Source organism: Oncorhynchus kisutch, unplaced genomic scaffold (genome assembly GCF_002021735.2).
Source record: "Oncorhynchus kisutch isolate 150728-3 unplaced genomic scaffold, Okis_V2 scaffold915, whole genome shotgun sequence".
In the NCBI taxonomy this organism is placed as follows: Eukaryota; Metazoa; Chordata; class Actinopteri; order Salmoniformes; family Salmonidae; genus Oncorhynchus; species Oncorhynchus kisutch.
Genome location: NW_022262860.1, coordinates 32,501 through 45,458, shown reverse-complemented (window position 1 = coordinate 45,458; position 12,958 = coordinate 32,501). Strand labels below are relative to the sequence as shown.

Sequence of the window (12,958 nt, the reverse complement as noted above, 5' to 3'; positions counted from 1 at the left end):
CATAGTGAAGTGAGTTGACAGATATCCTCAGCTTTAGCCTCTGACGCCCCCCCCCCCCCACCTCCCACACTGTGTGTGTCATTCATAGTGAAGTGGGGTGACAGATATCCTCAGCTTTAGCCTCTGACTCCCCCCCCCCTACCTCCCACACTGTGTGTGTCATTCATAGTGAAGTGGGGTGACAGATATCCTCAGCTTTAGCCTCTGACGCCCCCCCCCCCCCCTACCTCCCACACTGTGTGTGTCATTCATAGTGAAGTGGGGTGACAGATATCCTCAGCTTTAGCCTCTGACTCCCCCCCCCCTACCTCCCACACTGTGTGTGTCATTCATAGTGAAGTGAGGTGACAGATATCCTCAGCTTTAGCCTCTGACTCCCCCCCCCCCCCTACCTCCCACACTGTGTGTGTCATTCATAGTGAAGTGGGGTGACAGATAACCTCAGCTTTAGCCTCTGACTCCCCCCCCCCCCCCCTACCTCCCACACTGTGTGTGTCATTCATAGTGAAGTGAGGTGACAGATATCCTCAGCTTTAGCCTCTGACTCCCCCCCCCCCTACCTCCCACACTGTGTGTGTCATTCATAGTGAAGTGGGGTGACAGATATCCTCAGCTTTAGCCTCTGACGCCCCCCCCCCCTACCTCCCACACTGTGTGTGTCATTCATAGTGAAGTGGGGTGACAGATATCCTCAGCTTTAGCCTCTGACTCCCCCCCCCCTACCTCCCACACTGTATGTGTCATTCATAGTGAAGTGAGTTGACAGATATCCTCAGCTTTAGCCTCTGACTCCCCCCCCCCCTACCTCCCACACTGTGTGTGTCATTCATAGTGAAGTGGGGTGACAGATATCCTCAGCTTTAGCCTCTGACTCCCCCCCCCCCCCCTACCTCCCACACTGTGTGTGTCATTCATAGTGAAGTGAGTTGACAGATATCCTCAGCTTTAGCCTCTGACGCCCCCCCCCCCACCACCTCCCACACTGTGTGTGTCATTCATAGTGAAGTGGGGTGACAGATATCCTCAGCTTTAGCCTCTGACTCCCCCCCCCCTACCTCCCACACTGTGTGTGTCATTCATAGTGAAGTGGGGTGACAGATATCCTCAGCTTTAGCCTCTGACTCCCCCCCCCCCCCCTACCTCCCACACTGTGTGTGTCATTCATAATGAAGTGGGGTGACAGATATCCTCAGCTTTAGCCTCTGACTCCCCCCCCCCTACCTCCCCCACTATGTGTGTCATTCATAGTGAAGTGGGGTGACAGATGCCCCCGCTTTCCCCTCCTGACTCCCACCTGCCTCACCAGCCTCACCCCCCTCCTACACCCATTCCTGATCTGCGTGTGAACATCAGTCAATTAGAGTCACCCCCTGTACTGTAGAGATGACACGGCCCATCAGTCACTCAGAGTCACCCCCTGTACTGTAGAGATGACTGTCTGTCTATCTCTCTCCCTAGGGGGACTCTGGAGATGTGATGGGACCCCAGGGCCTGCCTGGACCCAAGGGAGAGCCTGGAGAGCCAGTAGCTGAACATCTGGTGAGTTTGCTGAGAACTCATAGGGCTCCGGTCAAAGTAGTGCACTACAGTATGGAATAGGGTCCCATTTGGGACGCAGAGAGACACTGTTATCACTATCTGATCGGCTTGTTTTGGCTTGTTTTGGCCTTATTGGCTTGTTTTGGCCTTATCCACACACACACACACACACACACACACACACACACACACACACACACACACACACACACACACACACACACACACAGTAGATTAGTATATCACTTTGGAATTCAGTGCATGGTAATCAGTCATCACTGGACACCTGATCTCACAAACAGACACACACACACACACACACACAAACACACACACACACACAAACACACACACAAACACACACACAAACAGACACACACAAACACACACACACACACACACACACACACACACACATACACACAGAGTAGTAGATCAGCTAGAAACAGCTGCGACGACAGCAGCAAACACACACACACACACACAAACAGACACACACAAACAGACACACACACACACACAAACAGACACACACACACACACACAAACACACACACACACACAAACAGACACACACAAACAGACACACATAAACACACACATATACACACACTCACACACAGAGTAGTAGATCAGCTAGAAACAGCTGCGACGACAGCAGCAAACATGTTGACTGAGAGGCGTGCCTGTCGTAGCACAGCCCTGACATCATGCAGATGCAGTGCTAGTAAGTAATCCAGCGTCAGTGACACCAGCCACGGTAATGGCCTCTCCACCCCCGTTCTGAGGCTTAAAGCTGTCAGCAGACTGCTTTGTGGACCCGGCTTTGCATTTAGAAGTGTTCATTACATGCAGGGAACTACCCAAATGAAGGAAACGCCAACATAAAGAGTCTTAATAGGGTGTTGGGCCACCGTGAGCCAGAACAGCTTTAATGCACCTTGGCATCGTGGCGGAAATGATTTTGGAGGATCCCACAACATTCTTCAACCAGAAATTCCATCATTTGGTGTTTTGTTGAAGTTGGTGGGAAACGCTGTCTCAGGTGCCGCTCCAGAATCTCCCATAAGTGTTCAATTGGGATGAGGTCCGGTTACTGACACACACACACACACACACTTTAAAAAATGCTCCTTTGAAACCCCTCTTTCAAAGACATTTCTAGCCATGGTAGCCAAAATAATGAGCAACTGGGCATTTTTATACATGACCCTAAGCATGATGGGATGTTAATTGCCTAATTAACAACACCTGAACAACACCTGTGTGGAAGCAGCCACTCATTTACTCAACTGTTTCCTTTATTTGTTTCGTTATACAGCACCTGCAGTACCAGCTAGTTACCTGTACAGACACGGCACCTGCAGTACCAGCTAGTTACCTGTACAGACACAGCACCTGCAGTACCAGCTAGTTACCTGTACAGACACAGCACCTGCAGTACCAGCTAGTTACCTGTACAGACACAGCACCTGCAGTACCAGCTAGTTACCTGTACAGACACAGCACCTGCAGTACCAGCTAGATACCTGTACAGACACAGCACCTGCTGTACCAGCTAGTTACCTGTACAGACACGGCACCTGTAGTACCAGCTAGTTACCTGTACAGACACAGCACCTGCAGTACCAGCTAGTTATCCGTCTATGCACAGCACCTGTAGTACCAGCTAGTTACCTGTACAGACACAGCACCTGTAGTACCAGCTAGTTACCTGTACAGACACAGCACCTGCAGTACCAGCTAGTTACCTGTACAGACACAGCACCTGCAGTACCAGCTAGTTACCTGTACAGACACGGCACCTGCAGTACCAGCTAGTTACCTGTACAGACACGGCACCTGCAGTACCAGCTAGTTACCTTTACAGACACAGCACCTGCAGTACCAGCTAGTTACCTGTACAGACACAGCACCTGCAGTACCAGCTAGTTACCTGTACAGACACAGCACCTGCAGTACCAGCTAGTTACCTGTACAGACACAGCACCTGCAGTACCAGCTAGTTACCTGTACAGACACAGCACCTGCAGTACCAGCTAGTTACCTGTACAGACACGGCACCTGCAGTACCAGCTAGTTACCTGTACAGACACAGCACCTGCAGTACCAGCTAGTTACCTGTACAGACACAGCACCTGCAGTACCAGCTAGTTACCTGTACAGACACAGCACCTGCAGTACCAGCTAGTTACCTGTACAGACACAGCACCTGTAGTACCAGCCAGTTACCTGTACAGACACAGCACCTGCAGTACCAGCTAGTTACCTGTACAGACACAGCACCTGTAGTACCAGCTAGTTACCTGTACAGACACAGCACCTGCAGTACCAGCTAGTTACCTGTACAGACACAGCACCTGCAGTACCAGCCAGTTACCTGTACAGACACAGCACCTGTAGTACCAGCTAGTTACCTGTACAGACACAGCACCTGTAGTACCAGCTAGTTACCTGTACAGACACAACACCTGCAGTACCAGCTAGTTACCTGTACAGACACGGCACCTGTAGTACCAGCTAGTTACCTGTACAGACACAGCACCTGCAGTACCAGCCAGTTACCTTTACAGACACAGCACCTGCAGTACCAGCTAGTTACCTGTACAGACACAGCACCTGTAGTACCAGCTAGTTACCTGTACAGACACAGCACCTGTAGTACCAGCTAGTTACCTGTACAGACACAGCACCTGCAGTACCAGCTAGTTACCTGTACAGACACAGCACCTGCAGTACCAGCTAGTTACCTGTACAGACACAGCACCTGTAGTACCAGCTAGTTACCTGTACAGACACAGCACCTGTAGTACCAGCTAGTTACCTGTACAGACACAGCACCTGTAGTACCAGCTAGTTACCTGTACAGACACAGCACCTGTAGTACCAGCTAGTTACCTGTACAGACACAGCACCTGCAGTACCAGCTAGTTACCTGTACAGACACAGCACCTGCAGTACCAGCTAGTTACCTGTACAGACACGGCACCTGCAGTACCAGCTAGTTACCTGTACAGACACAGCACCTGCAGTACCAGCTAGTTACCTGTACAGACACAGCACCTGTAGTACCAGCTAGTTACCTGTACAGACGCAGCACCTGCAGTACCAGCTAGTTACCTGTACAGACACAGCACCTGTAGTACCAGCCAGTTACCTGTACAGACACAGCACCTGCAGTACCAGCTAGTTACCTGTACAGACACAGCACCTGTAGTACCAGCTAGTTACCTGTACAGACACAGCACCTGCAGTACCAGCTAGTTACCTGTACAGACACAGCACCTGCAGTACCAGCCAGTTACCTGTACAGACACAGCACCTGTAGTACCAGCTAGTTACCTGTACAGACACAGCACCTGTAGTACCAGCTAGTTACCTGTACAGACACAGCACCTGCAGTACCAGCTAGTTACCTGTACAGACATGGCACTTGTAGTACCAGCTAGTTACCTGTACAGACACAGCACCTGCAGTACCAGCCAGTTACCTTTACAGACACAGCACCTGCAGTACCAGCTAGTTACCTGTACAGACACAGCACCTGTAGTACCAGCTAGTTACCTGTACAGACACAGCACCTGTAGTACCAGCTAGTTACCTGTACAGACACAGCACCTGCAGTACCAGCTAGTTACCTGTACAGACACAGCACCTGCAGTACCAGCTAGTTACCTGTACAGACACGGCACCTGCAGTACCAGCTAGTTACCTGTACAGACACAGCACCTGTAGTACCAGCTAGTTACCTGTACAGACACAGCACCTGTATTACCAGCTAGTTACCTGTACAGACACAGCACCTGTAGTACCAGCTAGTTACCTGTACAGACACAGCACCTGTAGTACCAGCTAGTTACCTGTACAGACACAGCAGCTGCAGTACCAGCTAGTTACCTGTACAGACACAGCACCTGCATTACCAGCTAGTTACCTGTACAGACACGGCACCTGCAGTACCAGCTAGTTACCTGTACAGACACAGCACCTGTAGTACCTGCTAGTTACCTGTACAGACACAGCACCTGCTGTACCAGCTAGTTACCTGTACAGACACAGCACCTGCAGTACCAGCTAGTTACCTGTACAGACACAGCACCTGCAGTACCAGCTAGTTACCTGTACAGACACGGCACCTGCAGTACCAGCTAGTTATCTGTCTATGCACAGCACCTGCAGTACGAGCTAGTAGCAGACCTTAACAGTCAAGATGTGTTGGTTGACTTGACTGTGTTTCAGACCTGGGTTCAAATACTATTTGAAATCATTCACATTTTTAGAGAGTTTGCTCCAGCCTACCTCGATTGCCACATGGGTGGGGTTTATAATATTGGAACTATTCTACTGGGTCCATTAAGCAGAGCATTCTCAGTCAAGCACAAAGTAAGTATTTTCCATATGAGTTCAAAAAACATTTGAACCCAGGTTTTCTGCGTTATGCATGGTACAAGCCCAAGCAGTGATGGCAGATATCAGCTAGCAGTATAGGTATGAGTTCTGAATTGCACCCTGTTCCCTAAAGCTGTTCCAAAGCCCTGGTCAAAAGTAGTGCACTATGTAGGGAATAGGGTGCCAGCTCTCAGGTTAGGCTAGGGCAATAATGTTTGTTTCTACATGGAAGGTGCTAAACTGAACATTAAGCATGACAGTGGAACTACTCATTAGGTCGGAGCGCACACAAACACACACACACACATTAAGAGCTAATGTGCTCGGTAGAGCAGAGTAATAAGAGAGATGTTTGCATGTTAATGGTGTCAGGGAGAGGAATGTCTCTAAGAAAGTGAGTAGGTAAACAAGTGTGGAGGAGGGCAGGATGGAGGGATATAGAGAGGGAAGGATGGAGGGATACAGAGGGAAGGATGGAGGGATATAGAGAGGGAAGGATGGAGGGATGTAGAGAGGGAAGGATGGAGGGATGTAGAGAGGGAAGGATGGAGGGATGTAGAGAGGGAAGGATGGAGGGATGTAGAGAGGAAAGGATGGAGGGATGTAGAGAGGGAAGGATGGAGGGATGTAGAGAGGGAAGGATGGAGGGATGTAGAGAGGGAAGGATGGAGGGATATAGAGAGGGAAGGATGGAGGGATGTAGAGAGGGAAGGATGGAGGGATGTAGAGAGGGAAGGATGGAGGGATACAGAGGGAAGGATGGAGGGATGTAGAGAGGGAAGGATGGAGGGATGTAGAGAGGGAAGGATGGAGGGATGTAGAGAGGGAAGGATGGAGGGATATAGAGAGGGAAGGATGGAGGGATGTAGAGAGGGAAGGATGGAGGGATGTAGAGAGGGAAGGATGGAGGGATGTAGAGAGGGAAGGATGGAGGGATACAGAGGGAAGGATGGAGGGATGTAGAGAGGGAAGGATGGAAGGATACAGAGGGAAGGATGGAGGGATGTAGAGAGGGAAGGATGGAGGGATGTACAGAGGGAAGGATGGAGGGATGTAGAGAGGGAAGGATGGAGAGATATAGAGAGCGAAGGATGGAGGGATGTAGAGAGGGAAGGATGGAGGGATATAGAGAGGGAAGTATGGAGGGATGTAGAGAGGGAAGGATGGAGGGATACAGAGGGAAGGATGGAGGGATGTAGAGAGGGAAGGATGGAGGGATGTAGAGAGGGAAGGATGGAGGGATACAGAGGGAAGGATGGAGGGATATAGAGAGGGAAGGATGGAGGGATGTAGAGAGGGAAGGATGGAGGGATATAGAGAGGGAAGGATGGAGGGATATAGAGAGGGAAGGACGGAGGAATGTAGAGAGGGAAGGATGGAGGGATACAGAGGGAAGGATGGAGGGATACAGAGAGGTTCACTTTCACTGTGTTTTCATGGTGTCTTCACTGTGTTTTCATGGTGCCTTCACTCTGTTTTCATGGTGCCTTCACTGTGTTTTCATGGTGCCTTCACTCTGTTTTCATGGTGCCTTCACTGTGTTTGCTGGTGACCAGCCTTCACTGTGTTTTCATGGTGCCTTCACTGTGTTTTCATGATTACTTCACTGTGTTTGCTGGTGACCAGCCTTTGCTGTGTTTTGGACTCATGCTGGCTTGCAAAGTGATGTTTGAATCCTATTGGAATCCAGGCAGAGTGGGGATATCCAACAACTGGAAGTGTTCTTCACTCACAACAACATGGTTTCTAATTGACTGGCAGGGTTAAACAGAAGAATAAATAACCATCTAAACTGGAACAACAGCTCAGTAATGGGTGCAATAAGTCCAACTAACAGATTGGATTAGTTTAGAAAAATGTATGTTATGTATCTTTGTGTAACATAATAGTAATTCATCCATCAATGTCAACGCAAAAACACAACATTACGTTCCCAGCAGGGAACTTTAGATGGCACAGTCTCAGTAGGAGGAGCCTAGTATGCTGATGTTTGTTGTTACTGCATTCATTGTTACTAACCAGTGTATTCTAAATAGCATTTTGTATTATTAGTACTACACAGTATGCAGTTTAAGTAAGTAGTGGGCAAGCCAGATTTGGGGACACGGCCTGTGAGTAGTTGAGGAGGGCTGTGATGGAGGGGGGGGGGGGGGGGTGGATGGATGAATTAAGGAGAGAGAGAGAGAGAGAGAGAGAGAGAGAGAGAGAGAGAGAGAGAGTTCAGTGCCAATTCAAATGACACACAGCTACACCCTTGAGGAAGTAAAACCAGAGTAACACAGGTTATTTGGGTTCATCCAACTTTATTTTTATTTGTCCTCTGAACACTTCTTAAAATGTGGGGGAGCTTTATTTCAGAACTGCAGCATTAGCATGAAGCAAAGTTTCAGATGGCTGATTTACATTGTGCAATGCAGGACTTAGTTGGAGCACTAATGCATGCTGAACACAGAAATCCATTTTCCATCAAGGGGGTGTACTGTAAATAATGCTTATCCCCGATCCCAATCAAGGCTGCGTCCAGAATGGCACCCTATTCCCTTTATACTGCATCATTTTTGACCAGGACCCATAGGGCACTATATAGGGAATAGGGTGTTATTTGGGAGACATCCCTGGACTTCTGTGTGTGTCAGCAGCAGAGCATTATGGGTCTCACTTCACAACGTAGACACTGTTAAAACATGTTGTAGGAGAGTATTGAACACAAGGCTCGTGGTGAAATGAAGTGTTCCTGCTGTTTGCCCTGTGTAGATGGAGGTACATTCCCATTGAAGTCTCACACAGGCTGTAGCTGTGCTGCTGGGAGACACACTGTCTTGTTCTCAAAGTGAATTTCTGATGTGTGATTTGCAGTAGATTAATTGTTTGGCTTGTTTGAACTTTCCTACATGGATACTTTGTTATTTAGTCCTACTTTACTATTTATCTCTAACTACATGTACATATCTACCTCAATGACTACATAACTACATATGTCCAAGTTATCATTACTCAGTACTAGTACCCCTTGTATATGTCCAAGTTATCATTACTCAGTACTAGTACCCCTTGTATATGTCCAAGTTATCATTACTCAGTACTAGTACCCCTTGTATATAACCAAGTTATCATTACTCAGTACTGGTACCCCTTGTATATAACCACGTTATCATTACTCAGTACTGGTACCCCTTGTATATAGACACGTTATCATGACTCAGTACTAGTACCCCTTGTATATAGACACGTTATCATGACTCAGTACTAGTACCCCTTGTATATAGACACGTTATCATGACTCAGTACTAGTACCCCTTGTATATAACCATGTTATCATGACTCAGTACTAGTACCCCTTGTATATAACCACGTTATCATGACTCAGTACTGGCACCCCTTGTATATAACCATGTTATCATGACTCAGTACTAGTACCCCTTGTATATAGACACGTTATCATGACTCAGTACTAGTACCCCTTGTATATAGACACGTTATCATGACTCAGTACTGGTACCCCTTGTATATAGCCAAGTTATCATTACTCAGTACTAGTACCCCTTGTATATAGACACGTTATCATGACTCAGTACTGGTACCCCTTGTATATAGACACGTTATCATGACTCAGTACTGGTACCCCTTGTATATAGACACGTTATCATTACTCAGTACTGGTACCCCTTGTATATAGACACGTTATCATGACTCAGTACTAGTACCCCTTGTATATAGACACGTTATCATTACTCAGTACTGGTAGCCCTTGTATATAGCCAAGTTATCATTACTCAGTACTGGCACCCCTTGAATATGTCCAAGTTATCATTACTCAGTGCTGGTACCCCTTGTATATGTCCAAGTTATCATTACTCAGTACTGGTACCCCTTGTATATAGCCAAGTTATCATTACTCAGTACTGGTAGCCCTTGTATATATCCAAGTTATCATGACTCAGTACTGGTACCACTTGCAGACAGTATAGACACGTTATCATGACTCAGTACTGGTACCCCTTGCAGACAGTATAGACATGTTATCATGACTCAGTACTGGTACCCCTTGCAGACAGTATAGACATGTTATCATGACTCAGTACTGGTACCCCTTGTATATAGCCAAGTTATCATTACTCAGTACTGGTAGCCCTTGTATATATCCAAGTTATCATGACTCAGTACTGGTACCACTTGCAGACAGTATAGACATGTTATCATGACTCAGTACTGGTACCCCTTGTATATAGCCAAGTTATCATTACTCAGTACTGGTAGCCCTTGTATATATCCAAGTTATCATGACTCAGTACTGGTACCACTTGCAGACAGTATAGACATGTTTACATGACTCAGCACTGGTACCCCTTTCAGACAGTATAGACACGTTATCATGACTCAGTACTGGTACCCCTTGCAGACAGTATAGACACGTTATCATGACTCAGTACTGGTACCCCTTGTATATAGACACGTTATCATGACTCAGTACTAGTACCCCTTGTATATAGACACGTTATCATTACTCAGTACTGGTACCCCTTGTATATAGACACGTTATCATGACTCAGTACTAGTACCCCTTGTATATAGACACGTTATCATTACTCAGTACTGGTAGCCCTTGTATATAGCCAAGTTATCATTACTCAGTACTGGCACCCCTTGAATATGTCCAAGTTATCATTACTCAGTGCTGGTACCCCTTGTATATGTCCAAGTTATCATTACTCAGTACTGGTACCCCTTGTATATAGCCAAGTTATCATTACTCAGTACTGGTAGCCCTTGTATATATCCAAGTTATCATGACTCAGTACTGGTACCACTTGCAGACAGTATAGACACGTTATCATGACTCAGTACTGGTACCCCTTGCAGACAGTATAGACATGTTATCATGACTCAGTACTGGTACCCCTTGCAGACAGTATAGACATGTTATCATGACTCAGTACTGGTACCCCTTGTATATAGCCAAGTTATCATTACTCAGTACTGGTAGCCCTTGTATATATCCAAGTTATCATGACTCAGTACTGGTACCACTTGCAGACAGTATAGACATGTTATCATGACTCAGTACTGGTACCCCTTGTATATAGCCAAGTTATCATTACTCAGTACTGGTAGCCCTTGTATATATCCAAGTTATCATGACTCAGTACTGGTACCACTTGCAGACAGTATAGACATGTTTACATGACTCAGCACTGGTACCCCTTTCAGACAGTATAGACACGTTATCATGACTCAGTACTGGTACCCCTTGCAGACAGTATAGACACGTTATCATGACTCAGTACTGGTACCCCTTGTATATAGACACGTTATCATGACTCAGTACTAGTACCCCTTGTATATAGACACGTTATCATGACTCAGTGCTGGTACCCCTTGTATATGTCCAAGTTATCATGACTCAGTACTGGTACCCCTTGTCTATAGACATGTTATCATGACTCAGTATTGGTACCCCTTGTATATAGACATGTTATCATGACTCAGTACTGGTACCCCTTGTATATAACCAAGTTATCATTACTCAGTACTAGTACCCCTTGTATATAACCAAGTTAACATGACTCAGTACTGGTACCCCTTGTATATAGACAAGTTATCATTACTCAGTACTGGTACCCCTTGTATATAAACAAGTTATCATTACTCAGTACTGGTACCCCTTGTCTATAGACATGTTATCATGACTCAGTACTGGTACCCCTTGTATATAGACATGGTATCATGACTCAGTACTGGTACCCCTTGTATATAAACAAGTTATCATTACTCAGTACTGGTACCCCTTGTCTATAGACAAGTTATCATGACTCAGTACTGGTACCCCTTGTATATAGACATCTTATCATGACTCAGTACTGGTACCCCTTGTCTATAGACATGTTATCATGACTCAGTACTGGTACCCCTTGTATATAGACATGTTATCATGACTCAGTACTGGTACCCCTTGTAGACAGTATAGACATCTTATCATGACTCAGTACTGGTACCCCTTGTATATAGACACGTTATCATGACTCAGTACTGGTACCCCTTGTATATAACCATGTTATAATGACGCAGTATTGGTACCCCTTGTCTATAGACATGTTATCATGACTCAGTATTGGTACCCCTTGTATATAGACATGTTATCATGACTCAGTACTGGTACCCCTTGTATATAACCAAGTTATCATTACTCAGTACTAGTACCCCTTGTATATAACCAAGTTAACATGACTCAGTACTGGTACCCCTTGTATACAGACAAGTTATCATTACTCAGTACTGGTACCCCTTGTATATAAACAAGTTATCATTACTCAGTACTGGTACCCCTTGTCTATAGACATGTTATCATGACTCAGTACTGGTACCCCTTGTATATAGACATGTTATCATGACTCAGTACTGGTACCCCTTGTATATAAACAAGTTATCATTACTCAGTACTGGTACCCCTTGTCTATAGACATGTTATCATGACTCAGTACTGGTACCCCTTGTATATAGACATCTTATCATGACTCAGTACTGGTACCCCTTGTCTATAGACATGTTATCATGACTCAGTACTGGTACCCCTTGTATATAGACATGTTATCATGACTCAGTACTGGTACCCCTTGTAGACAGTATAGACATCTTATCATGACTCAGTACTGGTACCCCTTGTATATAGACACGTTATCATGACTCAGTACTGGTACCCCTTGTATATAGACACGTTATCATGACTCAGTACTGGTACCCCTTGTATATAGACACGTTATCATGACTCAGTACTGGTACCCCTTGTATATAGACACGTTATCATGACTCAGTACTAGTACCCCTTGTATATAGACATGTTATCATGACTCAGTACGGGTACCCCTTGCATATAGACATGTTATCATGACTCAGTACTGGTACCACTTGCAGACAGTATAGACATGTTATCATGACTCAGTACTGGTACCCCTTGTATATAGACACGTTATCATGACTCAGTACTAGTACCCCTTGTATATAGACATGTTATCATGACTCAGTACTGGTACCC

The 12,958-nt window shown here is 46.1% G+C and overlaps 1 protein-coding gene across 1 annotated transcript in view; it reads left to right on the top strand.

Annotated features, from left to right (window-relative positions):
- LOC109877320 (collagen alpha-1(XIX) chain) overlaps nt 1-12,958 on the top strand; it is a 180,759-nt gene that overhangs the window by 138,098 nt on the left and 29,703 nt on the right. Inside the window, exon 28 of the mRNA XM_031817027.1 lies at nt 1,459-1,539. Coding sequence (XP_031672887.1) covers nt 1,459-1,539 — 81 coding nt within the window. The remainder of the gene's footprint in view (nt 1-1,458; nt 1,540-12,958) is intronic.